Source organism: Macaca thibetana, chromosome 7 (assembly GCF_024542745.1).
Source record: "Macaca thibetana thibetana isolate TM-01 chromosome 7, ASM2454274v1, whole genome shotgun sequence".
In the NCBI taxonomy this organism is placed as follows: domain Eukaryota; kingdom Metazoa; phylum Chordata; class Mammalia; order Primates; family Cercopithecidae; genus Macaca; species Macaca thibetana.
In genome coordinates this window covers 146,433,351-146,455,439 of record NC_065584.1, presented here as the reverse complement: position 1 = coordinate 146,455,439, position 22,089 = coordinate 146,433,351, and the positions used below count along the sequence as shown (strand labels likewise).

The window sequence follows — 22,089 nt, the reverse complement described above, 5'->3', positions numbered from 1 at the left end:
GTTGGTCTCAGACTCCTGACCTTGTGATCCGCCCGCCTCGGCCTCCCAAAGTGCTGGGATTACAGGCATGAGCCACCGCGCCCGGCACAAAAATATTAAAGTTCTTTTCAAATCTAAAATTTTATGCTTTTATAATTTATGATTCTATCTCAGCCCCTTTAAAACCTTTTTGATGAGACTCAGATTATTTGATCAACCATAATTTGCCATTAATGGAGATTCTGTCTGGAAATCACCACCACTATTTCATAAAAAATTTAGATCCCTCAAATGCATTGATTTACTTTCATGAAAAAAATCTACTTAATAAAATGACACATATATAATCTAGTGACAATAGTTATTGCAACATCTTCTGGAATAAAAACTTGCGCTATTTAAACTGTCAATGCAATTTTTTATTTTAAAAACAGAAAAATTAAAACACACAATGATATTATACGTAGCCAAGTTGTTTTCATTCTCCATTTATTTTCCTTTTAGAGTGCTACATTTGTGAAATTGTTAGTAGTTACCCTACCCAAATTCCAAAATAATGAAGAAGGTTATACATAAAAAATGAATGTTGGCTTGAGGGCCAAGGAAATATTGACTGATTAGATAGAAGAGCACATGATAGATCTGAACTACTGTATGTCATCATTCATTTGGTTAACCACTGCAAGCTTCTGGATGTGGCTGATTTTGATAGAGTTATAGAATTCACAGTATTCTTCACATTTGTTTAACGGTCATCATTATAAATACACATCACAATAACCCCAATTTGTGACTGAAACAGAAACTCTTTTCTTTTTTTTCTTCAAATTTTGTATAATATTTATCTTTTCTAAATAGCATTTTTAATGAACATGAATGGATAAAACTGTGAACAATTTTAACAAAAGCAGAAACTGGCTGGGCATGGTGGCTCACACCTATAATCTCAGCACTTTGAGAAGACAAGGTGGGATGATAGCTTGAGTCAGGAAGTAGAGGCTGCAGTGAGCTGTGATTGCACCACTGCACTCCAGCCTGGGTGACAGAGTGAGGCCTTGGTTCTAAAAGATAAAATGAAATAAAATAAAGCAGAAACCATTTCTGAATCCAGATAGACAATGGAGTCATATTTAACTCCATCCTGTATATTTCAATGTTTTCAATTTTTAAACCCTCATTTAGGATGCATTTTCCTATTTGCATAAAGAAAAAGAAAAAAAATGCCCTGCTGGCAGTGAATTCAAGGGATGAGGAAAAATCATCCTCTAAAACAGGATTGTTAAATCTGGAATTATTATCAGAAGCCAGATGTAAAACCATGCAATCTGTATACTCTCCACTGTCTATTCCAGCAGATTAGCTCACCTGGTTACAACAAGGCTGGCGCCCATTTCTGTGATTCTGAGGCCAGTTAGCTTCCTCCTCAGAGCCTTAGACACATCAGCTCATCTCAATGCCTGAAGTTATTAGCATGAGATAATAAATTACTCATTTCAAACAATTTGCTTTTTCACCAAAAGCAGGATGAGGAATGCAAGTAGACACGAACTTCAGAGTCAACAGTTTCAGAGAGAAGCTGCACAATTCTCGCAACTTTAATAGCGAGCCCTTTAGACACTGTGGTATTACCTACGTAGGAGTAATGAGTGAAATACTGATTGTCTAGGTTCAAATTCTGACTCTGCTCTTTGTGCCTCAATATCCTCATCTGTAAAATGGGCATAGCAGTGCCTCCTTTTGGGGATTGACATTAACAAATTAACACTTGTAAAACTATTTATTATTATTATTATTTGCAGACAGGGTCTCACTCCGGTTGCCCAGGTAGGAGTGCAGTGTCTATTTCGGCTCACTGCAGCCTTGACCTCCCAGGCTCAGGTGATCCTTGCACCTCAGTCCCAGAGTAGATGGAACTACAGATGCATGCCACCTCGTCCGGCTAAATTTTCTATTTTTTATGGAGACGCAGTCTTGCCATGTTGCCCAGCCTGGTCTCAAACTCCTGGGCTCAAGCAATCTGCCTGCCTCGGCCTCCCAAAGTGCCAGGATTACAGGCGTGAGCCGCCACGCTTAGCCTATTATAACTATTATTTAAGCGTAGAACATTAAAATGGTTTCATTTTCTCCAGTGGTTTTCCAGTAAGATACAGCTAGGAGTATCAGACTGGAGTTTCAACTAATACTTCACTGTTGCTCTTGGACAAGTCACTTCACCTCTATTGCCTTCATTTTCTTATCTGGGGTCTTAAACAAAATGCTTCAAAAGTAAATGCTCCAAGATGGTCTCGATGCATGTTGTGGAATGCGCCAATTTTAAAATGAGGTGATTGGGGCAAATAGATCGCCAAGACACTTTCTAGTTCTAACACTTCATGTGATTCATTATTTCCCAGGAATGTGTGGTACATATGGTATGCAAATAGCTGTCTATATTGGGAAACACTGTAGAACCATTCCATTTGCTGAAAAGAATTCTGGAGACATCTATGGAAAATATCATATCTTTTACTGGGATAGTTAATCTATAATCATCTCTGCCAGTGTTGGACTGAAACAGGCCTGATAAGAAGAACAAATACACGTTTATTTTGTACCACGCGGCTGTCAGTGTCCGGAGTCCCCTGGCAGAGCGCCCCGGGGACGGCTGGGCCCTCAGAGCAGCAGGAGGGCGCCCAGGGACAGCTCACCCTGGCCCAGCAGGCGGCCCCGCTCCCGGCCGCGGCCCTCGTCCCAGGCCTTGACGCGAACAGCCAGGCGGCGCACCTCGTCCTCCGAGAGGCCGTCGAAGCAGAAGTCCTGGTCAAAGGAGGCCTTGCGGCTGCGCCCCACCACAATGCTGCATTGCTGACGCGCGGTGCCCGGCGGCCGCAGGACGAGGCTGAGGAGGCAGCGAACGGCGCGGGGCCCGGGGGCGCCTCCCGCCAGGCCCTCGGCGCGGAGCAGCCGGAGACGGAGGCGCCCGGTTCCCGGACAGTACTCAGCGGCCAGGCGCAGGGCGTCGCCGGCGCGTCCCAGAGCCACGGTGCCCTCGGCCCCTAGGCGCTCGGGAAACGGGACCCGGCACAACGGCGGGCTCGCGGAGGGGGCCCGGGCCGGGAACTGGGAGCCCGCGCGGCGCTCCTCGTCCTCGTTCCCGCTGGAGACGGAGCGGACGCGGGCCAGGCGACGACTCCTCCCGGCCCGCAGCGCGCGGCTCAGCAGCCCGTCGGGGACACGCAAGAGGCGGCAGCCGCGGGGCCGCGGGGCTACCGCGTCTTGGGGCGGACGGGGACCGCCGGGGGCCGCGGGGGTGGCCGGGCCCTGAGCTCGCGGGTAGCGCAGGGTCCCCAGGAGGGCGTCCGGGCCGCCGCCGCCGCCGATGCCGTAGGTGTGGGCCCGGGGTCGGGGCGCGGGCGCGTCCCCAAGCAGGAGCGACTCCTTGCGGCGAGTGTGCGGGCTCTCGAGCAGCACGCAGAAGCCGTAGGCGGTGCGTACACGGGGCAGATGCGGCAGCGACAACGCGGCCTGCGAGCGCGGGTCCCAGTCCGTGCGGCCGGCGCCCTCGTCCGTCTCTGCTTCTTCGACCCAGGAATTCCGGAATGCAGCCAAGGCCAGGCGGGGCACGAGCCGCGGTGGGATGCAGAACTCGGGGATGCGGTCCGGAGTGAGCACGTTTGCGCACGCGGCGGTGGTACGAGACTTGGCTCTGCGCGCCCGACCCGGGAGAAGCCAGTCTCCACTCCGCCGAAGGCACTCAGGACCGAAGCGGAGTCGCTCCAGGCACCACATCTGGCCACACTCTGCTGGAGCTTGTCTGCCTGCAACGCACAAAGGCACAACGATCGTCAGAGCGAGCCCCTCGGGGTGCAGTAATTCCTGTCCCTTTTCTTCTATTAATACTTTCGGGGTGTTTCTTCCTGCCTTTCCCGAAACAGGTCAAACTGCTCTGCATGCTGCTGTTGCAAACTATTTTTCAGTGAGCGAAAAACAATTGTTTTTCTCTTGTCCTATCTCAACTCCGTTGTAATACACACTTTGGAGCTTGTTTTAATCTCTATCCGCCCTCGCTGGCCTAAGGCAGAGATTCACAAAATACTGGATTGTAACTTCAGTCGCTCTGCTCTCTGTGCCAACGATTGCCTTGCAATCGTTTCCTGACTCTGAACTATAGCTGTCTAGTCCTCAGCTAGAATTAATATAATTGTTATTCCTTCCGGGAAACTGTGGCTTGTTCTCCCCTTGCAGAGGCAAAGAGCCTCAGACGAATTCCCCCGGGGAATTAAGAAAGCCGATGGGTCCCTCCTGAAATACCTGAAGTCCTGCGTCAGATGGGTCTCTGCACCTTCCTGCCTGGGACACCGACCAGGAGAGGCGCTTAGCCGTTGGGAAATTCAAAGCGCGCGCGGCAGGGTTCAGCACCAGTGTTCAAGGACAGCCGGCCTGAGCTTTTATACTTGTTGCCGGGAGCGCGTGCCAGTGGGCCGAGCAGAGGGGCGCTGCCTGGTAACCTGACGCCAGGTCCTCCCCTTTCCCTCTGCCACGTGGCTGGATTTGCTGAGCAAGGCCTGGAGACCCAGTTCTTTCTCTCTCCGGCTTCAGGTGGAGGTGTTTTCCTCGGAAACCCGGAACAAGTTTCTGTTTCCTTACATGCAAAATGGTATTAAGTCTCTACTATACCGCACAGTCATTGTGAGGATCGACGGGCGTAATGAATGTGAACACGTAGAAGTACTCTACATTCACCATTAAAATGAAGACAAGACCGGTTTGTCTTATTCTTGCCTAATACCCTTCCCCAAATCCAGCTTCCCAGTTGTCCAGCTTTCTAAGTTCTTTACTTGCTTTCCGGTTGTCAATTCTGATTTTAGATGTTCTTTTCTGATTATAAACCACTCTGGGTTAGGGGGAACATTTCATGTCTTGATCGGGGTGGAGTTACAGAGGTGTATCCATATGTAAAAAGAATCAACTAGTGTACACTTAAGATTAGAGCACTTTATTGTGTGTACGTTATATATCAATTTAAAAAAATCACAACCTACTTCTTAAGCCATGTGTGCTGATTTTTTATTGGGAAAATGTACACTTGCATGCATCTGGGCAGTTGGAATCATCCTTTGGAGATAACCACATCTGGCCTTTCTAGGCCATGCCCACCAGAGAGACCCTTTTCCTTCCTTTTGAAAACTAACCTGTGTTCATTTTGTAAGAGAATTGCTTCTCGTTAGCTCAGGCTGAAAGAGATCTGAGGCATTTTGTTCAGCGTTCAGGCAGATGTTTCTGCCTAAGATACTGCCTTGCAGATTATTCACTTATCTAAATAATGTTTAATGAATTAAATCGAATTCATGCAAAAGTGATTTCAGGATAGGGCATGTGCATTTTGTTTCCAGGACACACAAGCACTGTGCTAGATGATTTACATATAGTCTGTAGAACTGTCACAGAAACCCTGCATATTCAGATCATTCTTCTTTTATAGATGAAAACTGAGTCTCAGAGGTCAAGTACCTTATTCAAGTCACATAATGATGGGAAATGGAGGAAATAATACCTACTACTGGGTATAAATGAGCTGTTTGGGGAATTAATATAATAAAGTAAAATACTTTGCACCATGCCTGTAACATGGTAAGTGCTAAATACATAGAACTGATTATTATTAATAAAGATAGAAGGAAAGTTGTAAAGTATAGTGGTTAAGAAAATTGGACCTGAAATCAGATCTACTGTTAATGCCAGAATGGTGGCTATGTGACCTTGAGCAAGTTACTTAACCTTTCTAAGCCACAGTATCAAATTTAAAATTCATAATAGTGTCAACCTACAGGGTTATCATGAGTATAAAGATAATGAATATGAAGAGTTTAGCATAGGGCCTGACATACACAATGTCAGATATAATATTATTATTACAGAAGACAGCAAATGCTCATTAGTTCATTCATTCAAAGCAATATGTACTGAATGTTTTCTGGATTCCAGCCACCATACTAGGCAAGTAGATACAGGTTGTCCGTAAAAGATCATTATCAGCTATGTAAATCTATACATGATGGAATAAAATGATGAGGATAAACTATTTGAATTCCATCTGGGAGAGGCAGGCGTGAGAAGAGACTACTGAACTTTATTTATTTATTTATTTTTAAGACAGGGTCTCACTCTCTTGGCCAGGCTGGAGTGCAGTGGTACAGTCTTGGCTCACTGCAACCTCTGCTTTCTAGGCTCAAGCAGTCCTCCAACCTCACCCTCCCAAGTAGCTGAGACTACAGGCATGAGCCACCACACCTGACTAACTTTTTTTTTTTTTGGAGAGATGGAGTTTCAACATGTTGACCAGGCTGGTCTTGAACTCCTGGGATCAAAGTGATCTGCCCACCTCAGCCTCCCAAATTGCCAGGATTATGGGTGTGAGCCACCATACCTGGCCTGAACATTACTTATATGTTTCTAGTAGGAGGCAGGATTAATGGTTCTCTGGATTTACTGTGCCCTTGACTAGCTATGCCATTTTTTTTTTCCTTTTGAGACGGGGGCTCACTCTGATGCCCAGGCTGGAGTGCAGTGGCACAATCATGGGCACTTCAACCTCAACTTCCCAGGCTCAGGTGATTGTCCCATGTCACCCTCCTGAGTAGCTGGGACTACAGGCATGCACCACCACCTGGCTAATTTTTGTATTTTTTATAGACATGGGATTTTGCCATGTTGCTCAGGCTGGTGTGAGCCACTAAGCCCAGCCTACTTCTTTGTCTTAAAATCACCGCTACTCTTTGCCAAAATTCTTGGGCCAGGGCTAAATCTATGGGAAAAGTTTTACCAAATTATATACTTGAGGGCCATGTGCATGTGTTCTGACTCAGCTTTTCTCGTGAGACAAGGTGTTGTTAGCCCTGTTGAGAGCCCCTGTTTAAAGTGATTAGGAGCACATATCAGAGTTTACAGTCTGAGAAGTTGGCTGAAAAGTTGTTCAGCAAGTTAATGAACCTGTTTGAGCTCAAGTTATAAAATGAGGGTAGTAATACCGACCACATAAGATTGTTATGGGGGTTAAAAATATATGCATGAAAATGCTTGGCTGGCAGTTAAGCGCTGGCTAACAGCTATTATTATTACTATCATTATTTTATTATGAATGTTTGCTTGGCCAGGGATTAGGTGATCCACACATGGATTCCTTTAGAAACATTTTTCTCCTCAGGCAAGCAAAGCAGATTTACTTTGTTTTTATTAATGATTCACCTTCTTTAGTAACACCTTAATAGCATTTCCTGTACATGATTTCTTGAAAATAGCAGAGATTTGCCATTGTGTGGCTGGTCCCTGTGACCCTGTTAAGCCTTATGTTTTACTTAACTCGGAAGCATAAGCCAACCACCCAGTACTTCGGAGGATGGTGTAACAGGGTGCCCGAAACACACAAATCTACTCAGAGGAAGACAGTCGCTGTTCCAAGCTCCCAGCTGTAGCTATTGGAGCTGGAAAACAATTCTGTAAAGTGAGCATAAATAGATCATATACCATTGAGAACAGAGGTGCTCTAAGAGTAAAAGGAAATTAAACATTTCACAAAATATAGGAGGTTGAGTGTCAAGGAAAGCAAGAAGAGAGATTATAACCAATAAAATACCAGTGTTCTGACTTACGCACCTTGTTCAACACAACTAGAGTATGGAGTACTGGAAAGAATACAGAGCAGGGAGTCAGGACACTTGGGTTTGGCTTTTTGCTCTGATAGTCACTAACCTGTGGGACTTTGGGCAAACCCTTAATTCTTCCTGGCACTCAGTGTCTCCATCTGTCAATTGAGGGGGTTGGATTAACAGGATGATCCTCCCTCTGGCACTAACATTCTACAATCCACTCCCATGCTTTCTTCTAGTTAACCTCCCTAACTTTTCCTGCAGTCCATGGTGTCATGGCTTATACTCCAGCTTTCTCCTCCATTTCCTTTCCCCCAGATTCTTTGTGCTTTTCTCCAAAAACTCTAGGGTTGGGGAATAGGGTATGGGTGGTGGTTAGTGTGAAGTTTTTTGTTTTTTTTTTTTTTTAAACATTTTTCAGTTAATTTTTAAGTGTCCCTAACCTATATTTTTAACAGAAATAATATTTTGCTCATCTGTTTTTGTTTAGTCTCTCATTGAAGTTTAGTTTTGTAATTTCCTTTGTTGTCATTCTCATTGTTCTTAAGCCAGAATGAAGGCAAGAACTAGAATTAATTAGAATGCTCATTTTCTTTAACCTCTGTATCCAAATTGTTTCTGATATAATGCCATACATAAGGGTGCTAATGGTGTTTCTTGACATTGGTTATAGTTTGTTTTAAATTGGGACTGTACATTTCTGACTTGTTAAATAATGGAAGATTTGGGGCATTACTGAATGCACATAATCAATTCCTTAAAACATGCTGAAAATGGAAAATGGTAAAATTTAAAGCTTTTTATACTATATGGTACTAGCATTTTTTTTGTACCAAAAATTTAGAGCCAAATTTTCCACCCTGAGATTTTTTTCTGCCATGAACCTTTCAAAGTAAGATCTCTGAGAATGACTAATAGCCCAGTGTTGATTAAATTGTATAATTACTGGAAGAGAAAAGGGTGGCAGTGCTCAGGGAAGCAAAGGAAATTAATATCTGCTGTGTGATTCTGGGTAAGTTACTTAACATTCCCGAGCTTAATTTTTCTATAAAATGAGGACCATACTACCTGCATTATTTACCTCACAGATCTTTTGTGAGGATTACACGAAAATGCCTACCTTCGGATGATGACATGACGCCTTACGAAGTATAAATAAGTATAAATGAAACATAATAAAATTTAATGATGCATATGAAAGCACATTTACACATTATTTTTTCAAAATTATAAAGTCATACCATAGAACTGTAAGGAATTACTTTATTAGACAAAGCATTAGTGTTCCTCACTTTTCCCAAAAGATTGTGCCTATTATTCCACCTGCTTGACCAAGCTATGTTGCCTGTGCCATCTTTCCTATCATCTTATACTGTTATTCATACATCCTTGGATTGGTTTCTTTAACTTTGTATGGTACATGCCTTACGTCAACCAGAACATATATTGCTTCTTTACATTCCTCTTGGTGCATAGTCAGTGTGAATGTAAAAAGGAAGCGGGATTGTTAGGGTGTATGACGAGAAAGAATCTGGAGAAAGTTTGAAGACAGTGTTCTAAACACTGGGAAGTTATTGGATGTTTTTGAGCAGGTGACCAACTTAAGCTCACCCATGCTTTGGGAAACCAAGTCTGGTGTTCATGAGAATAGATTGGAGGAAGGAATAACTGGCGGCTAGGAAGTGAGTTTCAAGGAGATGGCGTGGTCCGGAAGAAAAACATGGAGAATTTAGGAAGGATGGAGAAAGCAGAATAGACAGGTTGGGCTGTTATTTGGTTGTGGATGGTGAAGAAATCCAAAGTGCTTACTAGTATTTTGTCTGTGTGACCAGCAGGAAAAACAAACGGTTAAAGATTTATCTTCTTAAAGAAGACTGCAGTGTGCAAGAGTGGGAGAGGAAAGTGATCTTGCTGGTTAGAACTGACTGCGTCTTTCTTTGTACCTTAAATTTTATTTAATACACAACACCAATTGTAGCCATTTTGATTTTCTTTCTTCTCCAGTGGACCTTCAACTTAAGATTTTTCTTTGTGATCCTGTGCAAGCCTAGGTTGTTAAAGAAAAATACACGAGTATTTTCTCAGACACTTCCTCGTCGCAAAACACTTAATAAATGCTTGTGACTACAAATAGTCAGCATTTCTTAGGTTTCTTTCTGTTTACTGCATCTCAACAACTTCTGGAAGTATATTTTAGGAAAAAATGTCCAGTTCTCTAAAGAGGTGTCAATGGGTGGTTAAATTTCACAAGGGTTGAAAGACCTTGTGGTATAAAAGCTCTGCTTTTAAGGTCGTGCTATATCAAAGACAGTTCAACGATAGCATGGAAGAAAGTGACACATAAATAACAAGTAACTCATACTTAAAAAGGCACTACTACGTTTTGTTTTTTATTTCTGTAATGAGATAGTTAACTAGTCAGTGGCTAGTGAATTAAAAGCGAATCTTAGAGAAAGAGAAAAGAATGAGTTTCCCACAAAACGCGTATATTCAGTTCTCATTCTATGATATCTGCCATTTGATGTGGTTCTGTTCCCTTCCTCCCACTTTTAAATTATTTGTCGCGCGCCAGTGGTCCCAGCTACTCAGGAGGCTGAGACAGGAGGATCCCTTGAGTTCAGGATGTCAAGTCTGTAGTGAGCTATGATTCCGCCACTGCATTCCACCCTTGGCAACAGAGCGAGACCCTGTCTCGAAAAAACAAAACAAAAAACCTGTGTGTTTTCAAGAAGCAGAGACCAAGCCCCAGGCGGAGTCGAACTCTAGGAGGACAAGAACGCAGTCGGTCCTTTTCCTCCACCTGATCCAGAGGTGCAAGGGTGGTTGCCTAGGTGACGCTCAGCGCACACTCCCGGCCCGGCGGCTCCGGACAGAGCCGGGAGGCGGGAAAGCAGAGCGGCCACATAGATGACCCTGTGCTTGGTAACTCTTGCCCTCCCTTGTTCATCTCGAAGGTCCTTTTTCTCTCGTGCACGGCTGCCGAGACAGGCTCAATCTAACTTCCCCTGCGCGCCTCCTTCGGCACCCAGAGGGCCGGGGCTGCGAAGCCCACAAGGCCTCGGGATCACCACAGGGCCTCCGCAGCTACCGGCCGGGCGACGGCGCGCCTGCGCACAGGCGGGGTCACGCGCGCGGCGCGGGGGTGGGCCGGCGCCGGAGGGGCTGTCATTCGTAGCGCTGGTCGCCGCCCTTAGCTGCGGCCGGGTGGTTCCGGCTCCTCCCTCCCAAGCTGCCTCAGCCCCACCATGGTGCTGGAGTCGGTGGTCGCGGACTTGCTGAACCGCTTCCTGGGGGACTATGTGGAGAACCTGAACAAGTCCCAGCTGAAGCTGGGCATCTGGGGCGGTAAGCGAGAGGGGCGCGGCCGGCGGGCTGCGGGCGCTGAGGGCCCAGCCGAGGGCTGCTCCGTCCGGGATCCTGCCCGGGCCCTGCTCCCTCCGCCGCCCGAGACTCCCCCTTCCCGGTGCGGCAGGTGCTCTACTTGGGAGCCTCTGCCGCCCGCGGATTCTCGGGGTCCCAGTCCCGACCCCGGCTGGGGAGATGCGGTGGGATCCCGCCGGCGCTGCCAAAGTTCCCACCTTTCTAGTCTTCCGAGGCCAAGCCCTGGCCCTGCTGTGCCTGCCCTGCGCCTGCTGTCCCCGCCCTGCCCGTCTCTGTGGTCCTCTCGCTGCACTCAGCGTGGCCCGTTTGGCCCTACAGCATAAAGACAGCCCTTTCTGTTTCGGTAGCGCGTGGAGTGAGCATGGTTGTCTGGTCATATACGCTCGAAGTGGTACTAAGGAAAAAGAAGAAGGAAATTGCATTTCGCAGTTATCTTCACTATCATTTTACAGGGAGCAGGAACCGGGTTCCTTCTCTTTAGGATTACCGGGTTTGGAGAGGAATAGGCAGATCTTTAAGAAAGGCGTGTGCTTAGGGATTCTTACTCACAATGCTTTCAGCTCCTGTGAAAATTATTCCTTCCTTTAATATTTACTTTTCCGTCAATACGAAGAGGATTTTGAATTTTGTTTTGGAGCAATAGAGAGAAATTCAAGCCTCGACCAGCATCGTCATTAATTAGGTGCCTGCTTGGTTGTATGCCCAGGAATTTATGCCAAAGTTTTTATCCTGGAGATTAAGTGTATATAAGTATTCAATAAATAGTGTACTTAAACATGCACTCTTCAACAAGCTTAATCGTTTGCATGAATTATGTGTTAAGCTTTGAGGACTTTGGGACTTTCTCACTCCACAAAAGATGTGGGAAGTTTGTCAGCTTTGGAGGAAGATTCAAAAAACGACTCAAACGTATGGATCTGCTTTTAATTCAAGCAGCAACAAAGAGCTATAGACTTCCCCTGTCCACTAGGGTAACCACTAGCCACTGTAGCTGTTGAGCACGTGATATGAGGTTAGTGCTAATTGAAACGTGCTGTTAGCATGAATTAAAACATCGTTTTGAATAAGTATTACTCCTAAAGAAGTAGGAGAAAAAATATAATACCTCTAATTTTTATGTTGCTTATGTGTTGAAATAATATTTGAATATATTGAGTTAAATTAAATATAATATTAAAATGTATTTCCTGTGTTTTTTAGTTTTACTTTTTTTCTTTTTAAACCTGGCTTCTAAAATTTATAATTACATATATGGAACATATAGTGGGCATTGCTGTTTATAGAACCGTGAGTGATACCCTGAATTGCGGAAGAGCCTGGTTTTTTTTTTTTTTGGTTGTCTTTTTGAGACAGGGTCTTGCTCTGTTGCCAAGGCTGGAGTGCAGTGGCAAGATCATAGCTCACTGCAGCCTGCAACTCCTGGGCTCAAGTGATTCTCCTGCCTCAGCCTCCCGAAGTGCTAGGATTACAAGTGTGACCTGTAGTGCCTGGCCAAGAGCCTGTTTTTAATAGATGGCTGATCATTTGATTGGTTCACTGTGGTTTGCCCAACAATACAATAGTCCCTTGGTATCTATGGGGGATTGGTTTCAGTACCCCTGACCATACCAAAATCGGAGGTTGCTCAAGTCCCTTAAATAAAATGGCCTAGTATTTGTATGTACCCTATGCACATCCTTCTGTATACTTTAGGTCATGTCTGGATTACTTATAATACCCAATACAAGTAAATGCTATGTACATAGTTGTTCTGTTGTTTTTTAATTTGCATTATTTTTATTGCCAAATTGATATTTTTAATTTTTTTCCCAAATATTTTTGATCTGCAGTTGGTCTGTAGTTGGTTCCATCCGTGAATATAGAGGGCCTACTGTACATACTTTGTTTACATCCCCCCACCACACTCAGTGCAATGTAAAAGAAAGGGAAGTAAAGAAAGAGATTTAAGGAATTAAATGACCAGCACCTTCTGCAGAAATGAAGTGTTTCTTCAGAATACTGGCAATATCATTTCCAGTAATTCCTTATAGTTTGTAAACATTTGAAATTCGAAAATGCACTGGAGTAGCAAATCTGAATAGGCCTAGTGAATGGTGTGCTGTGTTGGACAAGCCACTTACCTTATTGGGCCTTAGTTTCTTCATCTTAATTTAAACTTTTATAGAAAAAATATTTTAAATTCTGAAAAGTTTAAATATAATAATATTTTAAATATATTTTAAATAATATTTTAAATAAAAGTTTAAATAATATATTTTCATGTAATTACTCATATTTTAATATATTATGGCATATTTACTTTAGACATTTTCTTTTTCAGAAGATAAAATGTATGGATATGGTCAAAGGTTCCTTTGCCATCAAATGTTATTCTCCTTTATCTTTAAAATTGGAGGTTGGAGTAGGTAACATCTCTAAGGTGATGCCAATATCCTGTTCTTCTAATAATGGTTTTACAATGACATTGAGGAGTATACTGCATGAAGATTTTGAAGTTTTTCACAACTGAAATTAAAAATGTTGTAATTTTATATTATTTCCTCTTTTGTCTTTTTTTTTGGTGAAATCTAGAAAAGGAGACTTTCTTTCATCTCATTTAAAAATTTTTAGAATAAAGTATTCTGCCAGTGGCCAACATTAACTTTAGAATAGGCCTGAGCAAATAAACCCATTTCTTTCGCATGTTGTGTCCAGTGAGCATCCTCAGGGATTCTCCTAGCTTTATCAGCTCACAACTCTGCCTCTATAAAGTTTTGCTGCCTTTTATTTTTGTGGTTGCTTAGAGAAAACTAGAAGTCACGAGCTTTTATCGTTATTGCACAATCTGTTGTTGATAACCCTAATTTCTCAATAAAATTGGAAGGCAAGATATCTGAGTTGATTTTTCCTGTTCTTTCAAAATATTGCTAAAGAAATTTGTCTTAAACTTTTTTGGGTATACAAATGGGAATATTAATTTAATAAAATAGCTGATATGATATCCATGATGTTGACAAGTTTTACAAAAAAATTGAAAATTGTATATAATCTTGTTTGACAACTATTTGCTTTAGCAGATAAGGTTTACAGTTCACAGAGTTTTTTGTTGTTTCTGTTGTTGAATTTTCAAGTCTTGAGAAAGGGAAGAAGAATTCATCTTGTAAATATTTCACATACCTGATCTTACTATTCTTTGGAATCAATTGATAAACTACTTTGATACATCTTAACTGGAATATCTAACTAGCCTAAAGCAGTGATTTTCAATGGGAGGTGACTTTGTACCCAGGGGATATTTGACAGTGTCTGAGACATTTTTGGTTGTCACACTGAGGGAAGAGGTGTGCTATTGGCATGTAGCAGATAGACCCCGGAGTACTAAACATTCTACAATGCAGAGGACAACTTCCTGCAATGAAGAATTGTCCAGCTCAAAATGTTAGTTGAGAAACCCTAATCTAAGGAGAAGACTGAGATTGTCTTCTGCGTTTGTAAGGGACCTCCTGGGTGCAGAAAAAATTGTAGTAAGGAGTTAGAAAGGACATGGAAGAAGTAGATTACTCTTATGAAATCTATAATTCGAGAGAGAAATTGATATCTTAAGTGACTGAAAGGTATCATGTCAATAAAAATGCATAATCATTGCTTGGGTGATCTTTGGAAGTAGTTTTAAGAATTGAAATATTGTGTTTACATGATTTGGAAAAGATCATACTGTGCATATATTCATATATATATATATACAGACATTCATAATGAAATTTACAATTAAAAAAGGTTGAGAGGCTGGGCGCTGTGGCTCGTACCTGTAATCCCAGTACTTTGGGAGGCCGACGCAGGCAGATCACGAGGTCAGGAGATCGAGACCATCCTGGCTAACACGGTGAAACCCCATCTCCACACACACACACAAAAATACAAAAAATTAGCTGGGCATGGTGGCGGGCGCCTGTAGTCCCAGTTACTCAGGAGGCTGAGGCAGGAGAATGGCATGAACCTGGGCGGCAGAGATTGCAGTGAGCAGAGATTGCGCCACTGTACTCCAGCCTGGCGACAGAGCGAGACTCTGTCTCAAAAAGAAAAAAAAAAAAAAAGTTGAGAAGGTTGGGGAAAATTACTGGAATGTCCAGAATCAGGAAGTAATCTTTAGATGTTGCCTTTAAATTTGAGAAGCAAAGCAAATAAACATTGTCTTTCTGTTTCTATTCTTTATGGATTTAATGCCAAGCAATTCTTACGTATTTTAAAAGTAATTTAAGCAGAATTTCCTTTTAAAAATCCTTGCCACTGTGGATAATTGAGACCTTGATTATTTATTAGCTGTGGGATCCTGGGCACAACATTTCAATTCTCAGTCTCCTAATCTGTAAAGTGGATATATAACACTCAATGTATTTGTGAGACAGATTATGTCAAAATCTTTTGTCATTGTTGATGATATTATAATAATGTGATTAACAAACCTAGCTGGGTAATGGAAAACAGTCTTTGTTTTATTTTCATAAGGATGTTTCTTCTAACTTCAGACTTTTAGAGGTATTAATCTTCTTCTTCTTCTTTTTTTTTTTTTTTAACTTTAAGTTCTGGGATACATGTGCAGAACGTGCAGGTTTGTTACATAGGTATACATGTGCCATAGTGGTTTGCTGTACCTATCAACCCATCATCTAGGTTTTAGGCCCTGCATGCATTAGGTATTTGTCATAATACTCTCCCTCCCCTTGCCCCCACCCCCTGACAGGGCCTGGTGTGTGATGTTCCCTTCCTTGTGTCCGTGTGTTCTCATTGTTCAAATCCCACTTAGGAGTGAGAACATGTGGTGTTTGGTTTTCTTAGAGGTATCAATCTTCTATTGAGTGATAATTTTGTGTAGAGCTATCATTACGTGTCTAAACATTTCTTATTTTCCAAACAAATTTCTTTAAAATAAGACCCCTATTTGCCTTTGAATTTATGCTTATACTTTTACAGTATTACCTGCCAGCTAGTTTGTAAGTCAGGCTTTCAAGGTTCAGAAAAGTGCCTGGTGCGTATGTACTGCCTACGTAAGTAGGAAGGTTCATCTAGATTTTTGTTCGCCACAAACTGGTACCAAGAGATAAATTGCATAGCCCTTAGCTATTGAGATGTGTCCAGGATATAATTGTTTTAAGGGTAACATATTTGAAAAGGTATGTTGAAATGCCACATCTTTTGCAATTTGATTTGAGTAGTATTGTTGCAATGTAGAAGCTTTGTCAATTTGATTTTTCAAAATGATTTTCTGTGCAGTCAGCAGGAAAATCCTCCAGAACTCAGAACTCTGTTGTTGTCAATTGCACTGGACAGGTGGAATCAACATAGAGGCTGTGATATGTTAGATACCAGGGTGACTCTGGTGACCAGGAATAGAAGCCAAGTGCAATGCCCTCAGAATCTGTGGCCCTGCACACAGGACTGAACCTGTGCTCTTTACTCTGCTGTCCTTTATCCCACTCCTGACACTTCCCCTTGAGCTGCCAGATATTGTTGGAGCAGCGCGGCATAAGAAAGGAGAATGAGCACTGGACTGGGAATGAGCCAACCTCTTTAATCTTATTCCATCTCTGCTTCCGTCTAGTTGTGTGGCTTTTGGCATGTCTCTGACAAGTGGCCCTTAGTTGCTTATCTGTAAGTGAAAAGGTTAGACAAGGTCATCTCTTCTGTCTTTGAACTTTTGTGATTTGAGCAAGGCAAGAACAACGTGAGATCCTTCATTGGATGAGTGGTACTGCCGCTTCCTCCACATTCATAGTGAGAAAAGGTAGTTAAATAATGTATCTTTATCTTTCATTCTGCTCTTCAACCGATATTGGTGAGTAAGGAGCCACAGTCAATGACAGTGACAAGATAAATGAAGTTCCAGGCTCATGCTGATATACTGTGTATATATATATGTGTATATATAGTATATATTAGACTATATATTATATAATTTAACAATATTAAGTATATCTAACATATACTTAATATATTATATATCGTTTAATATACTATAATATATTGTCATAAGAGGTACCTGTAGGGCAGCTTGAGAATGAAAGAAAAAGCAGCTCTTTTTGCTTTTTTTTTGGCTTTGACACATAAAAGATGGCAGTATCTAGGTATTTCTAAACCTGTAGAGGGATTTTCTTTAGTCTTTTCCTCCCAGCCAACACTTGGTGTAGTGGAGGCCACATTTCTCATTAGCTTGTCCTATTGCATATAAAATAAACAATAATGAAAAGGTTGATAGTGTAATATATATTTAGGCTCAGTTACTACCAGTTAAAGCAGTGCATAAAAATTTAAATTTAAGCACCTTTTCACATATTTAAGTAGCATTACTAATTACAAATTCACTTCTTTTCTAGAACTAGAACTGAGAATTGGTGCTTTGGTAACCATTCTGCTAGGAAGCTCTACCACACTACTCCATATTATAGGATCCCTGAAGTGAATTGAAAGGGAGAAAGTTCAGTGGTGATGTTGCAGCTTTCTACCTTTCTTTGCCAAAACTTCCTGTTTCAGTAGGGAAATGGGAGGAGTGAGAGTCAGAAGTGTTTCCTTTACTTTTCCTGTCTTCCTCTCTGAAGACAAAGTCACTGTGAACTCATTAAAAGGAGTCTAGATTGGTTAATTTGGGTTGACTAGCTAGATTCATGTGAAATGAATAGCTATAATATTTTCTTTGGTATTCTTTGCTAAAACATAAATCATTAAAATAATTTGATTCATGCTTTAAAAAACTGTTCAATCATCTACTTTAGCTCACCTCCTTGGAAAATGAATGTGTCAGAACATTTGGATATGCTTTCAAATAAATAATGTTTATCTTATAGATACATAAACAAAATCTTAAAAATAAGTACATAGCATTCTTTATTTCACTGTTCTTTATATGCAAAGCTAGTTTCATGGAGTATAGCATGGTGTTTTTGTTTGTTGGATGGTTTTTGTGTTTAATCGCAGTTTTGGATTAACCTCTATGTTTTATATTAAGAACGTTGACCTGGGAGTCGGAGACATAGATTCTATTCTTAGTACTGCCACAAAAAAATTGTATAACCTTGGATAAACTACCAGATCTCTTTAGACTTTAATAGCTTCATGTATAAAGTGAGAGGGGCTTAGATTTGAAAATCTTATGGTCCCAAATAGTTCTAAATCATAACTTGAGAACTTCTGTCTTTTGAGGAAAAAAATAGATTTTTAAAAAGTGCTAAAATGACCATTTTGTAATACCATCTCCTGCATCTGTTTTTCCCTGTGGCACTATCTTTTCTTCTGGTTATACTCTGAACATAACCCACTTGACTGTATCCTGCCTTTCAGCCTGTGCCCTTGTTACACTAATTTTAGTTATCCTTTTTGTTTTGGATTTTTTTTACATCTCTTTGAAAATACAGAGACCAAAAGTGGAACCAACAACCACACTGGCCTGTGAATGCTGAGTCTGATTCTTTTATGGCATTTTTGTTTTCCAGGGAGGTAGAATTACCTTCTAAATTAAAATCCTGCGCCCTTTATGCTCTGCTATTTGGGAGAACAGTGTTGTTCTGAACATAGCATTGAGTGTTGTAAGATTTGAGCCTTGGGGCTACCACTTACTATTAGGTTGCCATAGAATTCTTGGGCTAGTCATTTAACCTCTCCAAGCCTCAGCTTCTATTGCTTAATATATACAACCTGTTTCTTGCCTAGGAGGCTGTGAGGATCAAGTAATGCTATATATCTGAAAGTGTTTTCTAAAATATAAAGATTTATGATCTTATTGTAGTTGTTTCCACCCCAGTACAATATGCATTCTGGAGTCAATATTTATTGAGTACCTACTCTGAGGAGAATCAGTAAAAAGTTTATAATCAGACTGCGGATTTATATAAAGTTAAGTGTTAAGTACCATAAGAAAGGTATAGCCTGAATTTCTGCAAAAGTTTAGAGAGATTATTTCTGGTTGGAGGTATTTAACAATAGGACTATATTTCTTACTTATTTTGTAGGCCACTATGTATTTAAAAAGCCATTCTTGGACTTAGGCAGGCTTTTCCATATTGTGCCAGTACCATTTGATTTTTGTTTATAAATATACTAGCTTGGTTGTTTTCTATAATTTAGCAACTATTTCTACTTTTTTATTTTTTGCAATGACTCCAACTCTTTGTGTCATTAGCTAATTTACTTACATTTTCATCTTCTGGTTCACTGAAGAAGAATACTAAATTTTGATACAGGATTTACCCTTTTAGTGTTTTTTTTTTTTTTTTTTTTTTGAGACTGGGTCTTACTCTGGCTCTGTTGCTGAGGCTAGAGTGCAGTGCCATGATCCTGACTCACTGCAACCTCTGCCTTCCTGGTTTGAGCGATTCTGCAGCCTCAGCCTCCCGAGTATCTGGGATTACAGGTGCCTGCCATCATGCTTGGCTAATTTTTTGTATTTTTTAGTAGAGACAGGGTTTCGCCATGTTGGCAAGGCTGGTCTTCAACTCCTGGGCTCAAGTGATCCAATCGCCTTGGTCTCCCAAAGTGTTGGGATTAAGGGCATGAGCCACCGCACCTGGCCCTTTTAGTGTATTTCTTAAAATGTCTTTCAAGGTTGGCTTTGAAACTATGGTGACTTTCTTTTTTTTTTTGAGACGGAGTCTCGCTCTGTCGCCCAGGCTGGAGTGGAGTAGCGCGATCTCCGCTCACTGCAAGCTCCGCCTCCCGGGTTCACGCCATTCTCCTGCCTCAGCCTCCCGAGTAGCTGGGACTACAGGCGCCCCCCACCTCGCCCGGCTAGTTTTTTGTATTTTTTAGTAGAGACGGGGTTTCACCGTGTTAGCCAGGATGGTCTCGATCTTCTGACCTTGTGATCCGCCCGTCTCGGCCTCCCAAAGTGCTGGGATTACAGGCTTGAGCCACCGCGCCCGGCCGAAACTATGGTGACTTTCTAGCAGTGTATGCACATCCAAAATATTTATAGTTTATTAATGAGAATCATATGGGGTCTCTTCTGAAGCACAGCCTACTTACTAAGCATACTGTCTAGCCTCCTCTCGTGGGCCTGTCAGTCCAACATAAGGGAGATCACTTCACAGAATTTCCTTGTCTGTCACCTTAATCTGTTTAGACTTGGCAAGATTAGAGCCGCTTGATTGTGGGATTGGCTTTAGAGCTTTCCTTGCTGGCAGAGTTAAGTTTATTCATCTCCAATTATTAGTCACCATATCCCGGTTTTTTTTTTTTTTTTTTTAAGATTAGACACAAATATTTACCCTTCCTTCAGTTTTTTTGAGAACTTTCTATGACTCCTATGTGTTCTTAGCCCTGGTGATCTGGCTATAGCAGTAAAGTTATTTACATTGTATAGTATTATTATGTTGTCTTAAGGTTGAAAAGGAAAATGAAATCTTTTTCATCGGTGTTCAGTTAAATATAAAATGGTTGATTTTTAGGGGAGATCTGGTTTAATCTTGGTCTTATAAATTCTTTTTCTTTAAACAGGATTTCTGGAATTCATAGGGTATGGAATGACACTGCTGCATATTTATCAGTCAGAATAGCATGCAGTTTAGTGGAGAGTACTTGTTAGTCCAGTGCCTTACCAAGATAAGTGCTCATCTACTGGTGGAACGAAGGAATGCACTTTTACCTCTTTATACTGGTGCCAGTGTTAATCTGAATTATACTGCTTATTCTTTTCCTATTCTTTGTATTAGAACTAGAGCTCCTCCTTCAGTGCAAATAACCTGGAGAATGTATTATGCTTATTTCACTGTTATAGTTACTGTTTGTTAGATAACATTCACATTTTCAAAGAGGAAGTATGCATTTGTCAGACTGGGTGGCAGAAATAGATACTTCTTTTTTTGTTTTTTTGTTTTTTTTTCTGAGATGGAGTCTTGCTGTCACCCAGGCTGGAGTGCAGTGGCACGATCTCAGCTCACTGCAACCTCCGCCTCCTGGATCAAGCGATTTCTCCCGCCTCAGCCTCCCGAGCAGTTGGGATTACAGGCTTACACCACCATGCCCATGCCCGGCGAATTTTTGTGTTTTTTTTTAGTAGAGACGGGGTTTCACCATGTTGGCCAGGCTGGTTGCAAACTCCTGACCTTGTGATCCACCTGCCTTGGCCTCCCAAAGTACTGGGATTACAGGTGTGAGCCACAGTGCACCAGCCAATATTTATTTGTTATTCTTATGTGTCTGGGGGTAAGGCAATACTAGATATAGAAAAAATTTATATAAAAATATTTAAATCATATTGACATGGGAATTTACTTTTGTTTTGTTTCTGCATTTTCCTTCTTATAATTTCCATAATAATTTCACATAAAAATAATATCTAATCATAAAAACTAGAAAATACTGAAAAATATTAATAAAAAATCTATCTTTAATTCTACCACCCAGTAGTAATAATAAGTACAATCTCTTTTTGTCTGGCAGTCTGTCTAAATATACTTGTCTGACTCTGTTAGCCATACTAGTAGTTTTCAACATTTCACATCTTAACTACCACCTGCTATCCTACTACTTGATCAAACAAGTAACGTGTCACTGCAACAGAAACAGCCCATTTTTTATAAGTATATTTATATTTTTACAAACATTGTGTTAGTGCCTTAACAATTGTTATAAAGACTTCATCCCCAACGCAGATGATTTCTGATCACTCCTGGTGACCCTTGGCCCACCAATTGAGAATGACTAGGTAGAACAGTCAGAATTTATGAGCAGAGTTGAAAGTCTGCATATGGCCTTAGATCTTATTAAACTAGTTTGGATGGCTTCAGATAGGCAGTACCATCTGTGCAGATTACCCTGTGGGCTAGAATAGATTTCTCAATTGTAATTTTGTGTCATTCATCATGTGACAGATTTGAATCCAGGAATATTTGTTTTCATGTAATTTTAGTGCATATATAATATGTAAGGACTTTTTCCCCCTGGTTGCTGAACACACTAGTCTTCCATGACTACTTTATTATTCCTACATCTGGGCAGTGATGATATCCTGTCAAATCTGCCTCCAAAATAACTCTTTACTGTGACTCTACCTCTTTGATCCTGAAGTTACTGCCTTATTTTAGGTTTTAATTTCTTTTCAGTGTATTATAGAAGTTTCCTGACTGACTGTATTCTT

The 22,089-nt window shown here is 41.5% G+C and overlaps 2 protein-coding genes across 7 annotated transcripts in view; one reads left to right on the top strand and one right to left on the bottom strand.

The window, feature by feature from the left end:
* Positions 1-451: 451 nt before the first annotated feature.
* Positions 452-4,777, bottom strand: C2CD4A (C2 calcium dependent domain containing 4A). Its single transcript, XM_050797253.1, has 2 exons — positions 4,270-4,777; positions 452-3,776 (listed from the first exon to the last, which is right to left on the bottom strand). The coding sequence occupies exon 2, from the start codon at positions 3,745-3,747 to the stop codon at positions 2,632-2,634; it is 1,116 nt and encodes a 371-aa protein (XP_050653210.1). The 5' UTR covers positions 3,748-3,776; positions 4,270-4,777; the 3' UTR covers positions 452-2,631.
* Positions 4,778-10,505: 5,728 nt separating this feature from the next.
* The window catches only part of VPS13C (vacuolar protein sorting 13 homolog C), a 190,352-nt gene continuing 178,768 nt past the window's right edge, over positions 10,506-22,089 (top strand). For 3 of the 6 annotated variants that reach the window (XM_050797226.1, XM_050797230.1, XM_050797229.1), the window contains exon 1: positions 10,777-10,949. In XM_050797226.1, coding sequence (XP_050653183.1) covers positions 10,850-10,949 — 100 coding nt within the window. In that variant the 5' untranslated portion in view covers positions 10,777-10,849. Of the gene's footprint in view, positions 10,527-10,756; positions 10,950-22,089 lie in introns of those variants that run through there. The other 3 variants (XM_050797231.1, XM_050797228.1, XM_050797227.1) reach the window with 3 other exon arrangements.